Source organism: Agelaius tricolor, unplaced genomic scaffold (assembly GCF_023055355.1).
Source record: "Agelaius tricolor isolate 1412-34295 unplaced genomic scaffold, bAgeTri1.0.p SCAF_6, whole genome shotgun sequence".
NCBI classification, from domain to species: Eukaryota; Metazoa; Chordata; class Aves; order Passeriformes; family Icteridae; genus Agelaius; species Agelaius tricolor.
Window position 1 is genome coordinate 14636829 of NW_027269266.1, and position 25352 is coordinate 14662180.

The window sequence follows — 25352 nt, forward strand, 5'->3', positions numbered from 1 at the left end:
GGATTTTTATTTAAGAGCATTAGCTATCATGATCTAAGCAAGGATGTCCATGGCAGAAAATAGTATCAGAAAAGTGTAAACATAATTAACTCATTTGCAGCCTCTGATGCTAGAAGTGCTGATAATGCACTGAGTCATAGACATTAATTTGAATGAGATTCAATATTTTTTTTTCCATCTAGAATATTCGAACAGTATATAGCTTTGGACCACTGTGGTACCTAAACTGAAATTATCCTTCACAGTCCACAAAGCTGTGCAACTGTATCTAAAAAAGAGAGATCTGGCTCCTCATTGTTCTGACATAGATCTAAGTGAACTCCTACAGGTCATAAAATCATAAGAATATATTGACTTGGAAGGAACTCATCAGGATCATCAAGTCCAACTCCTGGCCCTGTGCAGGACACCCCAAGAATCACACCTTGTGATGGAAAGTATTGTCCAAATACTCCTGGAACTCTGCCAGGCTGGTGCTGTGACCGTTTCCTTGGAGAACCAGTTCCAGGGCCCAGCCACCTTCTGGGTGAAGAATGTTTTCCTAATATCCAACATAAACCTCCCCTGATTCAGCTTCGTGCCCTTCCCTTATGTCCTGTCACTGGTCATGAGAGTGAAGAGATCAGTGTCTGCCCTTCCTTTTCCCCTCGTGAGGATGTTGAAGGTCGCAATGAGGTATCCCTTCAGCCTCCCATTCTCCAGGCTGGACAGACCAAGTGACTTCAGCTGCTTCTCATAGGGCTCCCCTCCTAAATGTTAGACCTTCACCATCCTCATGGCCCTCCTGTGGACTCTAACAGTTTAATCTCTTTCTTATATTGTGGCCCCCAGAACTGCCCCCAGCACTCGAGGTGAGGCTGCCCCAGTGCAGAGCAGAGCAGGACAATCCCTCCCTTGCCCAGCTGGCCATGCTGTGCCTGACGCCCCCCAGGACAGGGTTGGCTCTCCTGGCTGCCAGGGCACTGCTGGCTCAGGTTCACCTTGCCATGAACCAGGACCTCCAGATCTTGTTCTATGGCACTGCTCACCAGCCTCCCATTCCCCAGTCTCTACACACAACCAGGGCTGCCTCATTCCAGATGCAGAATTTGGCCATTGTGTTTCTGAATTGTCATATGATTTGTTGAGGTCTCTCTGCAGAGCCTCTCTGCTCTCAAGAAGTTGACAGCTCCTCTCAATTTAGTGTCATCAGCAAACCTGGCATTCCTTTGAGCTGTGCGCTAAATTCACCATGAACATTCCCTCAGCCACTTTATGGTTTGCTGGGACAGATGACTAAACAAGAGCTGGAAATTCAGAGTAGAACCAACTCTGTGCACCACTTCAGATGCTCTTCACTGCTATTTGCTGTTTTAGGACCAGCAGCAGAGCCAGTGCTTGGGAAGATCCAGAGCACTGCTGAAGGAGCCACAAGGATGAACTCTGGGTGGCCTCTGTGCAGTGACCATCGAGAACTTTCTCTGGAGCTCCTGCTTCCAATTAAATTTTCCCTCTTTTTAAAACTCTTAAGGAAATGCTATACCACAAATCTCCAATCTCTCTTTTTCTTCTTTGGTGGAAAAACAAGCAAGTGAAAGATTAATATTGATCATCATACATCACCATGACAGCAAGGTGGCTGTGCAACCAAGTACAGTTAAACATGAAACATCACAATCTCCTCAAGATATTTGTACTGCACAGACTGCTGCACCATATATACAGTCCACAAACTCTAAATGGATCACTACTGACTCTAACTCAACAGGTGCATTTCAAAAAGTAAAAGAATAAGCATTTTTTGTACTCTAGAAATATTTATTAAAAGATCTGACATCTTACTCTAAAATATGAAGCAACTGTCTGTGTTTTCATGCTGGTTGTTTCTCTTGGATGATGTCCAGTATCTCCTGCTTCATTCTATAAAGATGAAGAAAAAACATTTTATCGCTAGTTAGCCTGCAGTGCCCTTTCCAATGCCACAAGAAAGCACCCCTCAGACAACATACATAATTTTAAAAGTATTCTAAACAGCAAAAGTTACAGCATGATCACTAGCACAAATCAGTGACACCAACACTTTGCTACACAATACACAAACATTCACACACACAAAGGGCACAAGTTGGTAACAGAGCATCTAATCACTGCCACAAATAACTGGACAATGTCTGAGGTCCTGTCTGTTATTTCATCATCACTGTTAATTTGATAGTTTTCTAAGGAATGTAGCTATACTCCACACCAATATTTTAATTTCTTTTTTTGCTACAATACAGCTGGGAAATAATATTTTTTTTCCCCTGAAGTTGTTATAAAACTATAGCCAGAAAGAAGGGAAATGTTAGGTTTTTACCTCACGGAAGGAATATGAATTGCACAACACAAAGATATCCAGCTAAACAGAAAAGAAAATAGAAGAGGGAGAAAAACCAAGGAAGGGGTTACTCACTTACTTTCAATACCAAAACAGCAACTGCCTTTCTAGTTTAAATTAGGTTTCAATGCAGAATCACAAAATCAGTTTTCTTACCTTTGTATGACTGATTGATTTTTGGGAGGTCCACATTTGATAACTGATTGTAGTTTTGCTTTTGGTGTGTGCTAGGTTACCTATGGGAAGATGAAAGAAAGTAACATACCACAGTGCTTACATCTCATCTAAACTAAGAATGATTCTGAACCACCCTATTCATGCTCCCAGTGAAACCATATGATTACAAAGATCATTGACTTTTTCAGAGTGTGTCCTCATTTCCCCTTTAACCCTTGGGATGGAATGAGCTCTGAAGAAGTTGCATGAACACAGAACATGTTTTTTTCTCCTTCAGCTCATATGTCATCTGCTAGATAAAAAAATAAACAGACTGCTGTAGAAGGTAAGATAGATACATCTTAGACCATCCTTGTGGTTTTACCCTAAGAATGTTACCGTTCTATTCTAGTTCTAATGCTACATATTAAAGAAAAAAGTGCTAATACCCTTCTCTGGCCCTGAGGAAAAGTGACATGGCATGACTCAAGTTTATACACCTAAACTCTACTCTTTACTTCACTTTCAACCCCCAGTAAAAATAAGATTGTATCTTTCCACAGAACTTGCTGGAAACCATCACTGGCCTGTCCTTTCTCTGAAGTGTGGCTCAGTATTCCTGGAAGACTAATAGCTCACATGGACTAAAACTGTCCCAGGGAGGCATTCTAATCATTTATCAGAATAAGCAGCCCTGTGGGAATGTTTCAGCTGCTATTCACTGGCTCTGTTTGGTTTATTAGCACAGGCAAAGTCTTAAAGCTCTAACTCTGGAACTCTAAACCAAGCAATACCTTTATTATGATGACCTTGAAGGACTAGGTGCATTGACATGTTTTGCACAGATACTGGTCTTTTCAAGGAATAATGAAAATTCTGCTGAGCTTTCCATCATGCCTCTCTGTGTTGATAAACTCTAAATATTGCTGCATGCTGCCACTGCTTCTGCTAATAACATAACACCTCTGTGATCTCCCTCTCCACTGGGAAAGCCAGTGTCTCTCTGTGCTCAGCTACTATCAGGAAGAGGTGGATAAGAGCTGGAATAACAGCTGCAAATATGTGTCATGGTAATGCACCCGGTATTATGTGATGATACCAAGGCCTAAACCTCCATGGGGTTCAGCTGAGTATCACAAGGTGGGAAGGAAAAAGAGAGGATTACTCACAGCTAACTTTAGCTATCTGAAAGTGAGGTGTCTACAGGATCCCTGCTGTATTCAGTGGAGAGAGACACCTTCAGAGGAGATTTTTCTCATCCCAAGAGAAACACCTGAGATAGGCAAGATGGGTTGGACTTTGGGTAATTCTCTGCAATTACTCTGATTCTAGATAAATAACACAGATCAGCCTAACTTTTAGGTGGCTGTAGCTGGAAGGTTTGAGTCAGTTTTGAAATGCTACATGGAGTGTTTCACAATATTTAACAAGAAGACTAAAACAGCCTTCAGAGTTATCTTGCAAAACATGAAGACTTGGGATCAGTTCTTGGAACTATTTGGATGCTTACTTGGACTCCATGGAAATTATAGTTTAGTATATTAGCAAATATAAACAAGTCAAAAAGTTCAGGCAAGGGCATTGAACTCTGTGTTTTTCCAGGAACACTCACTTAAAATAAAATTCCAAGACCAAATTTTGCATTCTAATAGCAAAGCTCCCTTTGAAAGAACAGAAGCCTTGCCAAAACCTCAGCTTCTGTAAGTTATGATAATATTTTCATTTCCATTAGGCTCTTCCAATATAGCTTTTCTGTTCTGGTAGAAATATGTCTCCCATGTAATTGTACAAGAAAGTAATGTTGTAAAGTACTTACTATATGGCATCAATGCCATCACACAGGGAGTACTACAACACAATAACAAACTGGTTGTAAGTAAACTTACCCATCATCCTGCAGTGGAAGGCAGGACAATTTGCAAGGACATAGTTCAAACAAGGTGCAATTTAGGAGTAATTTTTTCTGTAGAGCCAGTTTTATTCCTCCACCTCTACTTACAAATTTCTTCAGGAAGAGCTTACTACAAGGACCCCAACAGATAGCTATTGTAAAGAACTCTAAGACTGAAAATAGAGGAGTGTCCTCTCAATCTTTGCAACAGATGTTAGGAGCCCCAACCTTTGTTCTCTGCTACTTAGAGATAAATTGCACTGAAGCAATTTATAAATGCCCTGTCCAAAACAGGCCAGTGACTTACCTGATCCTTCTTGTTCAGTCCTCAGCTCAAGAGATGCACTCCACTCCCTGTCTTGATCCCCTACCCTGAAGACAGGACCCTGAAAGAAGTCTCTACCACTTCCTTGGCATTTGACCTGACCAATATCTCCCCTGCAGCTTGAGATGGCTGCAGCTCCATTCAGTATAGATTCCATGGTTGGAAAGTGAAGCCACAAAGTGTATAATGTCATCAATGAGTGATCATATGAAACCTAGCAATGGTCATCATGAAGGCTGGAGAAAGCTAAGAAGATCACCACACAGCAATACCTGTTTTTGTGAGAGGGTGAGTTACCAGCTGTCGTGTCAGGTTGTTTTCAGATGATCGCAGTAGCAGCACAATATCAGCTGGCAGAGTATCTCTATTTTTGGCTAGGAATCCACTTGCATTATATAGAACCTGTTTAAAAAGTGCATTTATACATCTTCTTGGATTTTGAAAAGTAATTGTAAATTTAAGCTTTCTGGAATAGGGCTTTTACTTTAACAAGATACACAAATAGTTTTTCAGCCATCAGGGTCACTCTCACTTCTAGTCTTCTTTTTTGATCACTGAAAGTTCTACGTTTTCAATACTGAGATATGATGCAAATCACTAAAAGCAAATCTATAATTCCAAAGCAGCTTGAGACATTTATTTTTTCTAATGCAGGTAGTAGTGTTAACCTGTGTGGATTTATCACCAGGACAAGTGTGTTGCAGTCCTCCTTTACACCTGTACAAGCGCTAATGCACAATTAACAATGCACTTGATGTCAACCACATCATACAGCATTACCCATATGACTGTACAATCTTTCTGTGCTATTCATATTATGCTGTACTGGACCCAGGACTTAACGCTCTTCCTAGGGATCTCCCTATTAATTGTAGTGGAAGTTTGCAGAATCACAAACTGCATATTGGCAACTGAAATCTCTCTAAAAATTCCAAGAATGGTGTACCTAATTCAAAATGTAGCTTCAGGGTTCTATCTTGATGGTCTAAGAGATTCACAAGAAAACCTGACCTGCCAAGAAGGGTAGAAGATACCGGGACATAATATTTAGAAAAACCTATCATAGAACAACCCAGCAACAGTCTTAAATGATGAAAAAGACTTGTAAAGGAAGAGGAAATAAATTGTTCTCCAGTTCCACAGTAAGCTGGACTAGGGGTAATGAATTTGCATGGCAGCAATGGAGACATAAGTTAGACAGCGAACAAACTTCCTAATGAAGGAGTTTTTGAACACTGATGGGGCACTGGTGTATTTCCCCATATTCAGTGGCTGGTAACAGGAATGGTAGAGGGAGACTTGGCTTTCCACTCCTTGCAGTGAGTTATGCTGTGCTGGTAAAATGCAACTCAGCTGGAGATGAGGTTCAGAGGAGTTACAAGAGCCTCTTTGTATCTGGCTGTTTTACACAAGGGGTAAGGTATTTTCCATCAGCTGATGGGCAGTATTTGTCTCCTCCCAGGCCAGCTGCTCCAGCACTGCACAGACCCAACATGGTTTCCTATGAGAGACATCAGTGCTCACTCTGTACCCTTTAGAAGAGCTCAGAAGGAGGTGGGAGCTCCTGCTTTCCCAAGGCAGGTTCAGGTGACCAGTGCCATCCTGCTGCACGCAGCTCCTCTGTGTTTGTGCAGCACCAGCCAGTCACCTTGTATGGGAGGGAGGGAGAAAAGGAAGGAAGGGAAGGGAAGGAGGAAGGAAGGAAGGAAGGAAGGAAGGAAGGAAGGAAGGAAGGAAGGAAGGAAGGAAGGAAGGAAGGAAGGAAGGAAGGAAGGAAGGAAGGAAGGAAGGAAGGAAGGAAGGAAGGAAGGAAGGAAGGAAGGAAGGAAGGAAGGAAGGAGCTCACTGAATGAAGCAGGAAGTAGGGCCTGCACTCTCTGTCTGGCTGATGACCAAGAACAGAACTAAGAAAAGCTGATGGCGTGTAGGAGGTAGTAGAAAGAATGGAGCTGGGTCCTGGTTAGAAATAGTGGGAACAAGCATGGTGCAGGACTTTGAGGAACTAAGGGGAAGAGCACTGAGTTGCATTACATACCAGTTATGTAGTTAAGTTTTGGGTCTTCTATAATACAGTCAGTTCATTTACCTGGTGACATTTAAGAAAAATACACTCCTGCTACTGCTTTTTTTTTTAAATGAGGGATAATAACTTTTCAATTTACTTTTGATATGTAAGACACTGCCAACATTCCCATGTCTGGACTGAAGAGACAACTGTTGACAATCTACCCAGATGATCTCTTCTACTTCCTGCCAGTCCCACCATTCCACAATCACCAACTAACATCATCAGGTGTCTTACCTTTCCTGCATAATGATAAATTCCAAAGGTTAGATCTACTCTTTTGGGTCTCCAAAAATACTTTGATTTCAAATTATCTTCAAATTTTTCTGAAAGGAAACACATAGCTTATCTTACTGGAGTTGCTGTACAATCATTCTCTTCTGAAGCTGTATCCCTCCAAGGAGACTTCCTGACTTCTCAGCCAATGCAGAGGCACCAAACAGACACTGATGTTTTCAAGGACAGAGATACCATAATGGTCTTGTAACAAAAGACACTGGATAGAGAATATGGGAGCTCTTGGACAAGTTACTTGCTTTGTTCCAATTTTTTAATGTGTGACCTCAGAAAATCATGGAATCATAGAATCATTAAGGTAGAAAAAGATGTCTAAGATCATTTAGTCCAACCCTTAATCCAGCACCACTCTGTTCACCACTAAGCCATGTCCCCAGGTGCCACATCCACATATGTTTTGAACACTTCCAGGGCTTGCCTTTCCAAGATTTTTATCTATATATATGAAGAAATGCAGAAATCTTTCCTAAGGATTCCTTGAGGAGTTGTGAAGAAACATTCACTGATTGAGTGCTTTTGTACTGTAGACTAAAAAGCATGAGGATAAAAGAACAACAAGCTCATATAATTGCTTTAACATGGGCATTGTTACTGGATGTTATTAGGTTTTCTGATTGCATGTTGGCTAAAACTCTAATTTGATATTTTGCACATTCAAAATGAGTAAAACCAGGATTTATCTGCACAGAAATACCACTGAAATAATGAAGTCAATGGCAATTGCAGCTACTCAACAGCACTGAAATATTCAGGATCTGAATTACGACTTTAGGTGTTTTAGAAAACACTCAGAAAGCATTTGCTTTCTGAGTGTTTTCTAAAACACCTAAAGTCGTAATTAAGAATTTGCTGAAAGTCACTGAAGCATGTTTGCAGTCATTACTCTTCAAAAGTATTAAACTTCTTGCTCAGATACTGCTCATCAAAAATCTCAGAGCTGAGCACGACTGAACTTTGCAAACAATGTTCTTGTTCTATGAATCTAGAGTTTTAACTCAGTTTGATCTTTGCTTTTCAAGCTCTGCAGCAAAAAATTCCTGAAGTGGGGAGAACTTTAAACCTGAATCAGCAGCTTAGGTTCATTTGTACTCTTGATGTTTCTCTATGAACCTCAAGGACACAACCATCCCAGCATGCATGTCTCCCTCAAACACACTGACACTGAAATGGTGCTCACTAAAAACATAACTAGCATGTAGTCTGAACTGTACGTGCCAAACAGAAACTGAACAGAAGACAAGCTGCAAAACTGTGAAATGAACCATACACTTACCTACAAGTGTCTGATCTGTTGCTTGTGGGAATCTACTTTCCTCATCCAGCAGAGACAATAAACCCATTGGTTTCTGCAGGAACATGTCTAGGAGGGGCCTGTTGTCCTCATATTCTATAACTCTGGCATCAACACCTTCGTAAAGGTATTCATTCTGCAGCAAGAAACAGAAGGCATGCTTTGTCTGTGTACACAGAACCACTTCAGAAAATAATTCACAAACTGTCAATTGTAGCAAATTAAAACTGCATTGAGAGAGTATGCCTCAGGGCTAAAGCCATCAAGGTTCTGCTGAAACAAATGTCAGCTGGGATTTTGGTTTTCAATATGTAAGTTCAGCACTCCTATGGCATATTTGGTACTTTACAGGAATAGCAAGAATTAAAGAAACAGAGTTGAAGAAGATAAAGTATATTGTTTGCAAATAGAGACCTCAGGGTCTATTTATTTCCCTGGTCTGAAATGTAGAAAATTTCTTTACCATTTAAAGCTATATTTACATTCACAACTCATTGTTCAGATCCAAGTGATGGCTAAGATTTACAAAAGTGACTACAGGTTCCAGTGGCTTTACTTGTTTGAACACCCTCCTCAAACAGGTGGAAAAATTCTCAAGTGGAGAATTAAATAAATTGCCTCAGATTTGCTTCTGACATATTTTCATTCCTTTTAAGGAACTAGGGAAAGGTATTATCCAAGATTCAAAAACAACAGAAAAGCTGGTGGGCTGGACTTCTTTGTTTGCTTCTTTTGTTTGGTTTGGTCTGGCTGTTTTTTTCCCTGAAGACTGCAAATATCTGGATTCCTTCCAGACTAAGAAAAAAACAAAACCCAAATGTGTCCACAGCATGTTGCAATAGTTTTTTCTTTACTATAATTTAGATTACAGCTGAAGAATACAAGAATGACCTTCCTTAATCCTTTAGCAAGGCAGAGGACAGCTGCAGATTTACCAAGAGAAGGTTGCTCTAGGGACTAACACCCCCCATCATTTTTGCTTGAATTAGGTAAAGCAATAGCAGTTTTCTACCACACAACTCTGCTGTTTGTGCCAGGGATGCCTTCAGTCCTGTGCAGGCTGTACTGTGAAACACAGAGCTGTTGATCGACTTTAAAATCATCCCTCTGCCAAAGGACAGACTTCATAAGTGTTGTATTCATGTATGGTGTTAACATCACAGTTTAGCCATCCTGAATCCATTGTGAGAAGAGTGTCACAAAAATGAATGATGGCTAATATTAATGAGTTCAAAGACCTCTAACCTTGGAAGGCCTCTCCTTATGTGTCATTCACTCGAGTCAAATGAGTGAAGAAGGCAACACATTGAGCATTTAAAAAAGAAGTTCACTTTCATATACAACAGAAAAGCACCTGTTTCATACCTCTTAATCTCAGAGAAACAACAAAGGCATAAAATCAATAAGACTGCTCTAAAAATACAAACACAAATAAAAAACTGCTGATCCATTTGAAAGAGGACACGAAATATATATATAAACTCTTCCAGTATCCAGATTGATGTAATTTCCCAGGACACTCTTCATTCTAAGGATAGGTTATAATTCAGTTTATATGCCACACAAGGGTGTAATCAGTAAGAATCTCACCTACCATGAGGCCTCCTCATTTGAGACAAATAACATTAACCTCTTTCGTGTCTCCCCTGAAGCAGTGGACAGGTGGAGTTTTGCTTTTTAATTTAATCAATGACCTGAGTAGCAGGACAAGACAGGAGAGTAATAAATGTATCACAGATATAGGTGAGAAGTTAATTATATACCTGTAGGAGCTGGTGGCAGAAAGGGAATGAGTCTGTGTTATCTCCCAGAGATAACATGGGAGTAAGGGCAGTTTAACTGAGGGCTACAGCTACACTGACACACAGATGTTCATGGAACCAGCTGTTACTGCTTGGGATTATCAGGAGTGCCCTTATCAAGGGGACAAGGGGAAGAGACTGCTCAGGATGGTCTATCACAGGAGAACGTTTCTGTGACACTCGGACATCCTCAACCAACCTGTCTAATCATAAACTTTTTCCAACTTCAAATACTTGTGAGAGAGGTTGGTTTAGAGAGCTGATAAAATTGCTCTCCTTGAAAAAGGAAGGAACTTTTGAAGCTGTACTACCATGCTATAACAGCAACACCTGCTCCCCTCCCTGCCCAGGCAGCACACAGGGCCTGACCCCCAAGGGGTGTGTGTGACCATTGAGTTTGTGTCCTTTGTGTCTCACAACTGGACAAGCGTCAGCCCTGACAGCTTTGGTGATGCTGCCATCACCCCAGCAGGATATGAAGGAGTTCACTCCATCACTTCCCACGGGCTCCTGAAGGACAGCTGATGACCAAGCCAGGCACCAGCGTGACAGATGACTCAGAAATGATACTGTACTACATTTTCTGATGCAGTGCTGGTTTCAACCACATAATTAGGATACAATCAGCAATTATAAAAGCTTTAATGATAGACATCATAAACCTGTAATGAAACAGGTCTTATTTGAATTAATAAGATGAATCAGCTACAGGGTTTTGTAAATCCCTGTGTTTTGTGACAAGAAAGCTCCACAAAATAGCTACTTCTTGAAATTCTAAAGCATAATCTATTAGAAAGTATTCCTGTGGATGGGATGTCAAAAGGAATAATTGAGTTACACTATTAATTGGGCTCCCATCTCATGGTATCTTTCCTATGATCAAAACTATGTAACAGTAGCTTGTACCACCTGGTTACACCAATGGTAATAAAGAATTACAAAATGCATTAGGAAATGGTCTTCATGTTTGATAAAGTAATGCCATTTACCGAGAACATTTTATGATGACACTTTGGTTTTAAATGGGGACACCAGGGACTTATTCACAAGGAACCTTTCCCAGCTGAAACTAGAAGATTAAGCTGTCATGAGAATGTAAAATAAACATTACATATATTTAATGCAAAAAGTATCATCCTCCCAACTGACAGCAAACTTGCTACTTTCCAAAATGTTTTATCTATCTGCTATTACACCTTTTACTGCTTACGGGGGGAATGACAAATGGGAAAGGAATAGGAAGGCTGTTTTGCTGGACATTGTGACCTGCAGATCATGGAGCTGACAGAAAGTAACTTATAACAGTATCTAATATGTAAGGGGAACGCCTTGAAGGACAGGACTGAAGGTCCAAAAAATTCTGCTTTGCTTTATATTGACCAAAAAAACCCCTTGTGGTAGCAAAACAAAAAGCAGTGACTAAGTTGAGAGGCCACATTCTCTCCCCAGTCAGCAGAGATAGGGATATATCTATTTGTCTCCATTGACTAGTGAAAATCTACACTACCTTTATCTTAAACTATACATCCACTTCAGTCTTTCTGTTAAATTAATGAAAGGAGATTGCATTCAGGCCTAAAAGCCTTTATTCTTAAATGCAAACATTAAGTCAACAATAAAGAATGAATTCTCTTCATTTTGACTTGAGTTTTCCATGTTGGCCCACAGACACTCCACTCTAGCTGACACCCTGAGCCTCAGGTTGTGATGGTACCTGTTCCTTTCTTCTATCCTGTCACTACTGTGGCCTTTTTTTTTTTTGTGGGCCACATTTTCAAGGAAAGCAAAACTGGGAACACTTTTCAGATTCAGATACAGAAAAGAGACCACTGACAATGATAAAGCAATTTCACCTGCAACACTGAAAGTACAATTCAGCATTATGAGTGTATATTTACTACTTGGCTTCATTGGTCAAGTTGCCTAAATATGATTCACCTTCTCTGATGACATAATCACTATTTGAGTTAATGACAAACTAAACTGTAATCAACCAATTAGGCCTCAGCTTCCCAGTAGATCTGTCAAATTTCATCAAATTGCATGTGATATGATATTGAACAGGGCAAAACAGGGAGAGGAATGAAAAAACAATGTATCTGTACATTTTACGTCTCTTGAGGGAAGTATAAAAGAGTTTAAATTCTTCAGTCTTCCTTGGGTATATCTACAGGGTTCAATGCAGTGTTGTGTTACAGATTTCTGAGGTAGCACAGGGCAGGCTGACATGTCTGTCTGGCACTGCACAGGGCTGTGGAGAGACACTAGCCTGGCTCCCAGTGACAGGACAGCTCCAGCAGCACATCAGTCAGGGCTAAGGGAAAGCCAACAAAGATCTTGGTGACTTCTGGCATCAGCCTTCTTGTAAACATAACTTCTATATTTTAGAGTCTAAGACACAAACCCTTGCATATAAAGTAATTTGTAAAGTCAGGCAGATACATCAGCAAAGGGCAGAGGTCATCCTAGTGTTTGTTTTCCATCAGTGATATTTTTTATTTTAGTTTACAATTAAAGTACATTACTGGTGTCAACACAGCAGAGTCCTTACAGTGAACAGGAAAGATTCTGGAGCCACCTGCTTTCTCAAAGGCTGTTTTTATGATGTAAAACTGGGACAACCATGTAATGAAGAAGTGAAAAGTGATGTCTGATAATGACTATGAATCATACCACAAATCATTCTGTGCCATTGGGTTGTAATGCAGAATAACACATTTCTCATTTCCTGTTTCTGAAAGGGGCAGATTTACACCCACACTTGCATGAACTTAATCTGTATAGTTCCTTCTGCACTCCTGTAGTCTCTTTGGAGACTGCTACAAGACACTATAATGAAGTTTGATATAATCTGATGTAGTGGTTTGATGTACATTAAGGTAGACAATCACTTGGTTGGTATTACAGGCTGGATATGAAAACTTTTAATAGAAATATTAGGACTGGTATCAATGAAAAATGAATGCAATGTGCATATAAGCACCAGAAAAAATAGGCTTAAAAGAATAGCTGTGTGATAGCCTGTGATTTGAATGAAGAACATTTGTTCATAACAATAAAACTGAGGAAAGAGTTCCTTACATCAAGAACAGAAGGTCTTCACTTACATAAAAACACAGTGCAGAGAGTTAGTGAGTGGAACACCCTCTAAACCTGACAGCAGGAGCATGACTGTGAGGTTATAGCACATCACACACAATTTTCTTATGAGCCCACCAAGGAAATGGACTGTAGGCATAAAAATATATATGTTCCAAACAAGTAAAGCCAGATAATGACCTTGCCTAAAGGTTATGAATGCTGAAGTAAATAAGGGTTTGAGGCAAAGAATGACTGCTAAAGGCTGTAAAAGATATGTCCAAAAGCTATTTCAGCAAGAAGAACCTAAGAGACATGATGAAGAATTGCCAGCTGCTATTATTCTATATGTCACTCAGAAATTTTCTTGGCCAGACCATTTGAGTACAGACACACCCACCCACCCACACCATGGTGCATTCTGTGTATCTGTGAGTCCATGAAATCTGTGAGAGAATGAATGGAAATGGGTAAAATTGATGTACTTAGAGATTCTGTAAATAAAGATTACTTTTCCCTTTCATTGAGTCTATAGAGGAGTTGTACTAACTTCCTACAGGGGGAAATGGGCAAACTATATATTGCCAAAATAAGAAGCTAATTTTTCCCCTCATTTGCTCAGTAGCAGAATAACCACCCTGACCATGGTGCAGCAAAGCGCATGCAAGGGAGCAAACTGTTCCTACTGCATGGTGACACCACAAACCTCTGCAATAATATAGATCTGACCAAAAAGTTCTGAAATAGGATACCTAGAAACAAGCAAAGGCAGATCACAATAAACTTGACTCTAAAAAAGAGAAGAAACATTCAAGCAATATTTGGGTGTACAGGAATAGGGCTAAGAACACCAAGGCTGGTCTCTCAGCAACAAAAGGCAACTAGGGAGAATGTGGTCCTGCAGCTGAACAAGTTTGTGGATGACATGGAAAAGGCTGAGATATTCAATGCCTTCTTTGCATTGGTCTTGACTGGTAATCCCAGGTTCCTGAGGCCAGGGGAAAAGTCTGGAGCAAGGAAGACTTAAAATTAGCACGGGAGGATCAAGTTAGTGAACATTGAAGCAAAGTGGACAAATGCAAGTCCATGGGACCTGGTCAGTGCCTGTGTCTGACAGGAATAAATATTGATGCTGCAGTCTGTGCTGTTTCCATCTCCCAACTCTTAGAAACAGCAATATCCAAAGCCATTCTTTTGTGAATTGGTGTACTTTGGAAAGAAGATGCCCAAGTAATTACAGTAGATCTAGTAAATTTTCTCTGGCTTTTAGATGACACTAAACCAAGGAAACACCTGTGTTGGTAATCTTGCACATAAATCTATAAAAAGAACTACAAGATCCAAGACTGCAAGACAACATTTCCTGAAATAATTGGGAAGAGGATAAAACATGTTGAGCCAAAAAAAAAAAATTGTCATATTACACATAAATATATACACCTCTAGACTGATACATGCATGTACACACCTGCATACATAGACACATTCCAAACCTGTATCTGTCTCAGCCTTAAAAGAAACAGTGATTAACACTGACAAAATACTCTGTTTCTACTAATAATTAAAATCACAGTTCAGGAGAATATTAATACATGTATCGTAAAACAAATAATTTCAGTAAAACAACAAAAGTATAATTTCACCTCTGGTTTGAATTCTGATTGTTCTGCCATAGAGAATTCTGAAATATTTAAATTTTCAGCAAGATCTTTTTTTTTTCCCTGAAAATGTTATTTCTTCAAAGAACAATATTGAATACTGATTTAAAGGTGGTTAATTTAATTCTCCTTAAATTATTTACAAAGTTGAGATGATTTTTTGAGGTTTTTTTCCCCTCTCCTCTTCAAATTCATAAACTTTTATATTTACAATGCTATTCCTTTTCTCTGCTTTAAAGTAAATTATTTAGATTAAATCCATCATTATTTAGCTGACATGATATAGTTTCTCAAGAAAAAAGAAATAATTGTGAGCTTTGCAGTTTTTAATAATGGAATTTCAGTGTTCATTAAGCTAATTAGTAAACTATTATGAACACTGCACTTTCAAAATTTTGTTACCACTCATTTACTTTTTTACTAGAGAATCATACATTACAACACTCATTATTCCTCAAGAAAACAACATTGCATTTGCATCAATCAGATTATCACAGTGCACAATGTTATGTTGCTTAGTTACTACAAATTTCAAGTTTAATGCATTTTATGTTGGCATTTTACTTGCAAATAGCAAGCACTGCTTCATGGAAAACATACTTAAAAAACATTTTTTATGATCTGCTATTTACAAGCTATCATGGAGAAGGAACAATGTAGTTTCTTGAGACAAGGTTTTATACATTCAGTAATACTGAAAGCTTTATGTTTTTTGTGTTTAGTAATACTAAAGCTTAATCAAAATAACCAAAACATACCTGTTCCCAGGCAAAGACATGTTGATTGAAGTAGAACTGAATTTGTTCATTGGCAATGTTGATACACAGCTGTTCAAAAGAATTTTTTTTGAAATTCTCAAAGCCAAAGATGTCAAGAATTCCAATATTCAAGCCGTCATCATTTTCACTGCAAAGATGAAGTATTTTTTTATTGCTTATCTTTATTTTTCATTAACCACCTTCATTACTATTTCACAAAAGGAAATCATGGGCCAAATCTGTATACCAGTTAGACAGGATAAGTTTTGCTGAACCAGATCTCTCTGAAAATGACAATAAGTGTTAGTTTGAAATAAATAAATGCAGATCAATTCAAAGATTACTGCAATGCAGACCAGATACACAACAAACAAGTCAACTGATAAGTGAATAGGGGATTGAAAATTTTATTTTTTACACTAATATTTGTCAGTAATTATTCTAAAAAGCTGATTACAGTACAAAAAGAACATGCAGTTCTTTTTGTTTCTCTTGGAATAACACAAGCTTTACTCACCAGCATCCTGAAATTAAAGACTGTTGTCATTAAGTATTATTTGTTCATATTGCTTACTCATAACAATTAAAATTGCTTAGTTTAACATTAAAGTAGAAAGAATGACTAGCTAGACCTTTTATGCAGCTAAATAGCTACTTTATGCACTGGGATGTAGTATGAATTTAAATTACCAATTAAATTCCAGAGAAGCACTGGAAAAACTTTAGTTTGATATTTTAAGTAGGGCATACTCAAGATATGCGACCACTTCTATGACTGGAAAAAAGCTCTAATACTTATTTGCTGAAGCAAAAAATTAAGATGATATAATTTTATAATAAACTGAGGCTGACATTAGTGACCTATCTAGGCAAGTAAAATATAAATCACATTCTTTCTATACAACCTCTTTGAGGGGCTATCTGTAACCATTTTTTAATAAAGATTTAGGAATTCAGAAATTAAGAATCAGCCTCAAGACACTCATGAATAGCACTTAATTTCTTTATAAAGTCGATCTCAGAAAGGGAAGTGTTTCATTGTGGAGAGATCTGAATTTGGTGACTATTTAATCTGTCTCAAAATTACATTTTTGATGAATAGACTGCTAAAATTTATCTGCCCCATTCCTTTTTCAGAGCTAATTACATAAAAACAGAAAATGCAAATTATTTTGCAGAGCTAATTACATAAAAACAGAAATATGCAAAAAATAAATCAAAAGTTGTTTGGGTTTTTTATAGTGAGCATTTCAGGTTGAATTTTCTCCCTCTTCACCAGCATAAAAGTAAGTATTCAGTTTGAAAAGGGCTCTGTAACAGACAACTGAGAGAGGCACACAGGCCAGAAGTGCTGCCCCATCTATTATGGATTTTATCCTATCACTTACTGATTAAAGTTCTGTTTATTGTTGCTCTGCTATAACGAAATACTTAAAAGTTTAGACAAACTTTGGGATTGCAACCTTGGCTCTCCTCTGATGTTTAAGAAGAAAAAATCCAGGAAATCCAGATGCAAACCGAAAGCTATTTGCTATTGATATGGTGTTTAAAATGTCACCCTTTAAGGGTAAAGTGGGCAGTACCTCCAGTAAATGTGTTTAAAAACTGTTCCCACACATATATGAAACCATGCTTATAACAACAGTGACAAAAGCAACAGCATCAGTGTAAATAAGAGCAGAATTTGACCAATGTAATCAACATGATGAATATCAAAAGCTTACTCTGAATAAAATACAAAAGAAAAACGGTTAAAAGTTAATAGGGTTAAAAGTACAAAAGGAAACAAAAGGGTTAAATAGTAAAGATCAACAGGAAAACACCAGATGCTTTTCCAACCATATCTACTGTATTTTCACTATGTACTATGAACAGGACAAACCATTTTCGACATGGTGGGGTCATAAACAAAAAAGTAGCAGAGGAAAAGAACTTAACTCCACTAAATGCTCTAGTGTAAGACAACATTATTACCACAGAAAGAATATATCTTCATTCTAGCAAATCTTCTTTTACCTTAAATGTTTGTCAGGTTTGAGTAGAGTGTTGATGCGATTGACTATCCAGCTGAAGAGGCGCCCATAGAGCGCTTTGGCCATGGCATCTCTGACATCTGTGGCTTTTTCCACAGTGTTGGGACGAATAATTGTTTCTCCTCGAGTCACTACACAGTGAGAGGTGAGGGCCTCTTGCAGCTCATCTGCCTGAATACACAGCAGGGATGCACCTGGGAAGGAATGTCACAGGCATAGCTCAGAGACAGATTTTGGGAGGTGACTATGTAAGAAGTACCCAAGTTGTGAGGTGTGAATACTCCTCTCAGTTATAACCCACTCATACAAGTCACTGCTGTTCTCCTCTTGCTCCAAAAAAGGGGTGCTTCTTTCCCAGTTCCACAATATTTTTCTATGGCAAGAAAACATGCAAGAAGATAGCGTGAAGACTTCATTATCTCCCCAGGTGTAATTACTGAGAAAGTCTAGCAAATTTCTGGAGAACCTTTGGCCCTTTGCCTCCTCTACCTCCTAGCAGCTTATAATGTAAGGCACCCCTTCCAAAGAATTAGTGAGCCATATTTCCACAGGCACATGTGGGGAAAAAGTAATGAGCAGCTGAGAAAGAAACTGGGAAAAAACTATTCAATGTGTTAATGAGGCTCTCCATCAAATGTTCAAATAACCTTGGAAAAATTCCAAAGATTTTTTTCAGGCATCTGCAGTATTAGTCATGTTTCCTGTATGCCAGTGAACTGGTTAGTCAAATAAGATGCATAACATGGAAATTTTTTTCTTTTTTGCATTTGAATTCAGGTGGGCTTAGAATTAATCTACCTTCAGTTTTTAATTATTCTTGCAAAATTTCCATGTGAATACAGTTTTCATCGATACCTCTTGCAATAAAATAAATTTGCTATGAAAACTAAAGGAAAAAAAGGTTAAATCAAGAAAAAAACACTCACAGTTCTCAAGGGCTACTGGATTGGAAATGTTGCTCTTGTCAATCATATGTTCAGATACTACTGCAGAAAATTCAATGTTACCCACATTTAAAATGGCAGCCAGGACACTGTACACGCTTCCAAGTTCCTGAAAAGTATATTAAAAAAATGCAATACTTAATAGCCAGGTAATTTGTCTCTGTGGTTTGTGCCAATGGCATATGCCTGTGTGCTGTTTCCTGCTGTCTGCCACGTGCCCACTACTTCTAGGAGTGCTGTTCTCAGCAATTATTCCCATTCTGTGCTTAGCAAAGTCTTTCAAAAGTAAGACAGTCAAAGAGGACAAGATAAACTATAGCCTAACCTCTCTTCTGTACTTGTTGACAGGACAGGATTGACAGGAAGTAAGGAAATAAAAAACAGTGGTGTGCATACCCTCTTACTCAGAAAGAATTCAGAGGTTACTTATATCTGCCCTTCACTGTGTAGACATGCAAATATGTCTAAAGATTTAATACCTAGATCAACAAAAAGTAGAAAAAAAATCTGTATTGATGTTTCTTGCATCATGGAAATGAAGGTACTCCAAATAATAGGTCTATATCATCTCCCACCAATGTCATCAGAAAAAGTTTCACTGGGAGAAGAGTGAGGCCTCACATCTCTGATTTGACAAAGCACTTTATCCTTCAAAATATCAGTTAGGAACTCACCAAAGCATCTTAATATGGACTTTGCTTAAACAAATTTAGATTTCAAATTATTTAGGAGGTTCTGCCATGGTTTAGTTGGTAAGCTGGTGTTAGGTAATAGGTTGGACTTGATGATGTCAAAGGTCTTTTCCAACCTAGTTAATTCCGTGATTCTGTGAAAAGGGACTCTGTCATGAAAAAGGCTGCTATTACTCTGGACAGTGAAGTGATATATACAGTAAATTAAGTACCTATACACAAATGCATAAATTTCAAATAATGTTTGGAGTTAGTAAAATAATGCTTTCATTGCAGGTTGGACTTAGATTTTAACTGCAAATTTTCATCTGAATGGTGAATGTTTATCATTATACTTGATGATCTGAGTGTTTTTTACTCAGAAAATTCTAGGTATACCTGTAAAGCAGACTAGGAGTCTGTGACACTGTGTTTTGAGGCATACAGTAATAGTATATTTTATAAATAGCAGGTTGAAAACTTTTGTAACAGTATTATAAGAAGCAGTTTTGAAAATCTGATTGGTATTTTACAACTATGAACTTTTTATAATTGCACAGCATTTTATCCATATTATTCAATACTTTGCTGGTACCATGTCAGGCATCATTTACTCAGATAAAATCTCTAATTGCTCTAGAATGCTTGAGCTTGTTTTCAACACTTTCAGAAGTTAATCTAGCAGTTAATAAATAGTGATTCCAGTGACAGCAAGACAAACTGGATAAGCTCACTCTAAAAAATTATCCTGAGGATAATTGGCACACAGTTTACTTAGGATTAAGTACTCATTTTCATTTTAAGCTTAGGGACACAGTTGAAATGCAAAGAAATGGATAGCTTAACTTCTGCCATCATGCTGTACAATATGTGTAACTGCTGACATTATTCTGCCCTTTTCCAGTATGTTTGAAATCTGGCTTGATCTATCTCATACAACATAATTATTGTTCCCCTCAGCCAGTCCTTTCTTACTAATTTTGCTGTGCAGCCTGAAATAAAACTGTGATTTTAAGACAGGGAGTACTGACAGTACTTACTTTTAAAGCTTGTCAGTCAATTAAAAGCAAATTTCAAAGAAATAAAGCTTTGTTTTGGTCTCAGTTTTAACTCAAGAATTTTTTCTGTCCATGGCTTTCTGCTAATAAAACACTGAACGTGCTTATATAGAAGTTCCTCTGCGCACTGAGATGAATGTCAAAGCTTAAGGCTGCATTACTAAAAAGTGAATTTAGGAAAGGAATTCAATGTCCTATGGGATATTTTTCTCACTGAAAAAAATTGTCTTTGCACGTGTATCTGATATCAGAAGCTCAGCAGAGGAAGAAGACTCTTCCTTCACCCCTGCAAGCACAGCCTCAGACAGGTTAATTCAGAGGATTCAAGGCAGGCTGACATGGCTGGGGCTCACAAGTAGCCACAAGCAGATTGCCTATGGCACTCAGCCTGCTTCTGAAACTGAAGGGTTCTACAGGTAGATAATTCTTCACAGATTCAGCTCCCAGTGGCTTGCTGAGTTAATCAAGTGAAGATCCATGCTAGAACTGCACAATGCAGCCAGTGACCTGGTTCTAACTGCATCTTCAATGTACATGGAAGGCCTCTTTTGGATGATCAAGATTATTGTTTCCACCCATCCAAGTGAACAAAAGAGCTGGAAACAAAAACAGACTTTCTGCTTTTCATGCTTTAAATTAGGACTTATCAAGGTCTCTGGGGCTGTGACAAAACTGCTATCAGTGCTGAACCATGAATGTCCTTTCATGCTGCTTCTGGAAAGGTGAAAGCACAAGTGAAAGGATGTGATAGTAAAGGTGTGATATTACTAAATGCAGCTGTGAATAACATGTAGAGGAGAAAGAGACTGTGAATGCCACTGCTACTACAACCTAATGAAAAGTGACTCTAGAGGAACAAAATAGGTGAATACATCTGTTCTGCTAGCTATTTCAAATATTTACATCAAGGAAAGCCAGAAACAGTCAACTGAAGTGAGCAATTTTTTGTGAAAAGCTTCTTACCACATACAGTTTTGTCAGAGAAATGAAAACATACATCCATTCTGAAGCACTAGTGCTATATTTCACAGATACAGTATGGTTCATACCTCTACTATTTATTTTTTTAGGCAAAACTAGGTCACAGGATGGGATTTTTTCCTTTATAAATCCAGTCCTTTTTAAATTTTAATTCTACCAAAGACAGACTGAGGAGAGGGGTTTAACAGCTAGCTGAGCAATGATATGAGATCATAAAGAAAAAATGGGTTCAGTTACTGTTTAGTGATGAGATTCATCTCCACAGGGATTTAAGAACTTCAATCAACTTTATCCCCGGAGTTGTGAAAATGTATTGAGTTCATCAATACTCAGATCAGCTCAATGAATTTTTTAAAACTCTCACCATGGACCTCCTCTTAAAACTGAGAAGAGGCTCATATTCACAGGCCTAAAATTATTGGCTAATAAACAGTTACAACATAATTTTCTATGCATTAAATTTGTTAAAATCTCCCCCTCCCCAAATTACTCAGCTATGCTGTGTTCAGTGATTTCAAAGCCTTGTTGGCTAATATAATTTTATTGGTTTACCAATGCCTTGAAACCTTAAAAATTTAAATGTTACTATATAACAGTAAGTTGACCATGCAAGATCCTAAAACATAAACACAATATGCTAAAAGAACAAAAGGAACAAGAGAGATTTGAATACTTTATATTACCTGATTAAGGTAGCTGGTGAAGTTCACAAATGAAAAGGTTATTAGCACTCACCTCCAGTGTAAAACCTATGACTTTGAAGCACTGTTCTATTAATTCAAACTGAGACTTATAAAAGGTATTGTTCATGAAATCTTGCACTATTCTGAAATGATCATTTTGCAGATATCTGAAAGAGTTGATGGATACAGAGTTAGAATGTAAACGAGGCTGAGAATTCAACACCGTGTTTCTTAGTAATCAATTTATGCAAAAATAAACTGCATTACCTGGGAGGTCTATATTCTGGCAGTTTATAATGTGCCAGTTTTTTCTTTTCTGCGAGACCAGCATAAATATAATAAAAAATATGGAAATTTTTCTCTCCTCTGAAACAACAGAAACAACAAACTGATTTAGTAATATAATCATGCTACATTTATTAATGACACACATACTATTACTAAATGTTATTTTAATAACAAGCAAGACTCACACAAAGTGAAAAAGGACTCTGAAAGAAGCTTTACTACAGAACTTCCTGTGAACACCCTTTTCATGCCATTCTGTGTTTGTCCTGACACTGCTGCTCAGTGCTAAAGCAGCTCAGTGCTGCTCTGCCCTTGGTAGATCCTCTATGAGATCTTGCACGTTCCTCATCCACCCACACTGAATGTGTTGCTTGATTCCAGTTATTTTAAAAAACCTTCTGACTGCGTGAGAGGTATGCACTTTTGGTTCACTGAATGCAGTAGGTCTGTTGTGTCTTCTAGTCCTGAACCAAGAAGCAGACATTCAGCAAAAGAGCCTTATGACTTGGCATGCTTTGCCAAGAAGCTACATGCCCAAACCTAGGACAGAGGTTTATTACCTATTCAAGGTTCCTGTGCTCCTTATGAGAAAAAAACTGGTGAAAAATTGCTACCATGACTGAGCCCTGAGATGCCTAAGTCAGTCACTACTGAATGGCAAAAAGGAATTGTGTTCAAACCTCTGCTTTGTGCATGAGCTTAGGTCTATGTCTCAGGGGCACCATTAGATCATAGAACCATAGAATGGCTTGGGTTGGGAGGGACCTTAAGGATCATCTAGTTTCAACTCCCCTGTCATGGGCAGGGACACCTTTCACTAGACTGGGTTGCTCAGAGACCCATCCAGTCTGGCTTTGAACACTTCCAGGGATGAGGCATCCTCAGCTTCTCTGAGCAACTTGTTTCAGTGCCTCACCACCCTCACACTAAAGAACTTCTTTCTAAAATTGAATCTAAACCTACTCTCTCTCAGTTTAAATCTATTGCCCCATATCCTGTCACTACATGTTCTTGCAAAAAAGGTCTATCTCCATCTTTGTTGCAGGCTTCCTTCAGGTGGCAGGCAGCAATTTGGTCACCCCAAAGCCTTCTCTTGTCCAGGCTGATCAATCCCAATTTTTTCAGCCATTCCTTGTAACAGAGGTACTCCATCCCTCTAATAATCTTGGTGGCCTTCTATGGAATCCAACAGGTCCACATATTTCTTGTAGTGGGGACCCCAGAGCTGGATGCAAGTGGGGTCTCACCAGAGTAGGGTACAGGGACAGATTTTCCCCCCTTTACCAGCTGCCCAGGCTGCTTTTGATGCAGCCCAGTGCAGGTTTGGCTCTCTGGGCTGGGAGGGCAAATTGCTGGGTCATGTCCAGCCTCTCATCCACCAGCACCCCCAAGTCCTTGGCAGGGATCTTTGACCCATAATCCTCCATATATCCTACTACATATTCCAAAATGGAAAATGACCAAACAAACAAAGAAATAAGCTACAATACTACAGGAAATTTAGAGAAAGTAAATCCAAGTGATACACTTAACACAATACTCCAAAATCCCACAATTAAATGTATACCTGAACTATTAGTAAGTTTTTAATTCTTTGCACATTCTTATTTTATATATCACATGGGCATTTTTATAAGATTTGTTTAAATAACCCAGGAGGCAATGAAAAAAAAATCTAGAGTAGTTTTCAGCTAGCTTACAGATTCATAAGCTATTCACATACAACTTTTAAGGAAAAACATCCAGATACCTCATTCATCTTTGTGTTTTGAACCAAGATGATTTCCTGCATCATAGGCCTACTCTGTAAACCCCAAATTAGGTCAAATACAATTTTCATACTTACACTGCCTGGTGGACAACTCTGGATTTTTCAAGGAGGTATTCTGAAATCTGAGCTCCTACTACAGTGCCACCACAAGTGAATTTCATTTCCAAATATTTTCCAAATCTGCTTGAATTATCATTGATGATAGTGCCTGCATTCCCAAATGCTTCTACAAGGTTGTTCACCTGGAGAATCTTCTCCTGCAGAGTCCTGTTATTAGCCTGGATATGAAAAAGACATTGCTTCAAATTATCAGTGATTATTCAAATTCATGCATTTTTAGGTGTTCCTTTAATCTTCTCATTTGGTTTGTGAAGTGTGACATAATCAGGGCAGCTGTTCCCATGGAAATTATATGGAGAAAAAAGCATATATATATATATATATGTATAATATGTATATGTATATATATGTATATATGTATATAAAATTAAATATGTCAGAATATAGCAATCCTCAGAACAAGGCTGTCTGGAAGAAATAATGCACATAACGATAACAACACTACAGATTAATTTCTATTGTTTCTGTAGGTTTGTGGCTTTGAGATGGCCAATCTGCTTTTAGGATCCTTGTTAGTATCTGGTTACTGCTCCACAGCACCCTACCAATCCATTAGCTTGCCTTCATCTCACCTCAGGCATGTTAAAAATGGCATTTTATTTACACAGTTGTGATGGCCACAGCCCAGAATGACTCTCCCACTGACATCAATCTGGTTGTGGAAAGATGAGAAGCAAGAAGAAGATTTTATTTACTACTGCTGGGGTAACTTGAAGGCACTCAATTAAACAGGGATCTGACTTAAGTCACAGCCCTCATTGCAGTGGGTACTTTTTGTTGTGGAAACCTCTGCATATTTCCAAGTGACCCTAGGAGGGAGGAAGGAGCAGATAGATGAGCATCATGTTCTAATGTTCTTTGGAAAATGTTCTTTGGTAACAGTCTCACCCCACAACCACTGCCTTGTCCATAGGTTCAGCACTTTAGACCCAGGATAGCAAAGCCTTAAAGCCTCACAGAGACATCCCCTTTCACACTTACCTTGCCAAGGACAGTGAGCTGCTGCACCAGCAGATGGGCACTTTGCGTCTTGCCAGCTCCACTTTCTCCAGAAATAACAATACACTGCAGAGAACAGAGCAAGACTGAGCTCATCACATATCCCTCAGCCTGGCAGAGGATGTAA

General features: G+C 38.6%; 1 protein-coding gene across 1 annotated transcript in view; it reads right to left on the reverse strand.

Annotated features, from left to right (window-relative positions):
* The window catches only part of MYO3A (myosin IIIA), a 114322-nt gene that overhangs the window by 26611 nt on the left and 62359 nt on the right, over positions 1–25352 (reverse strand). The window contains exons 13-25 of the mRNA XM_071428785.1: positions 25208–25291; positions 24182–24384; positions 22315–22413; positions 22100–22214; positions 18637–18763; positions 17694–17904; positions 15678–15825; positions 8364–8517; positions 7031–7119; positions 5001–5130; positions 2513–2592; positions 2336–2377; positions 1822–1899 (exon numbers count right to left, since the gene is read on the reverse strand). Of these exons, the coding sequence (XP_071284886.1) occupies positions 1822–1899; positions 2336–2377; positions 2513–2592; positions 5001–5130; positions 7031–7119; positions 8364–8517; positions 15678–15825; positions 17694–17904; positions 18637–18763; positions 22100–22214; positions 22315–22413; positions 24182–24384; positions 25208–25291 (1560 nt within the window). The remainder of the gene's footprint in view (positions 1–1821; positions 1900–2335; positions 2378–2512; positions 2593–5000; positions 5131–7030; positions 7120–8363; positions 8518–15677; positions 15826–17693; positions 17905–18636; positions 18764–22099; positions 22215–22314; positions 22414–24181; positions 24385–25207; positions 25292–25352) is intronic.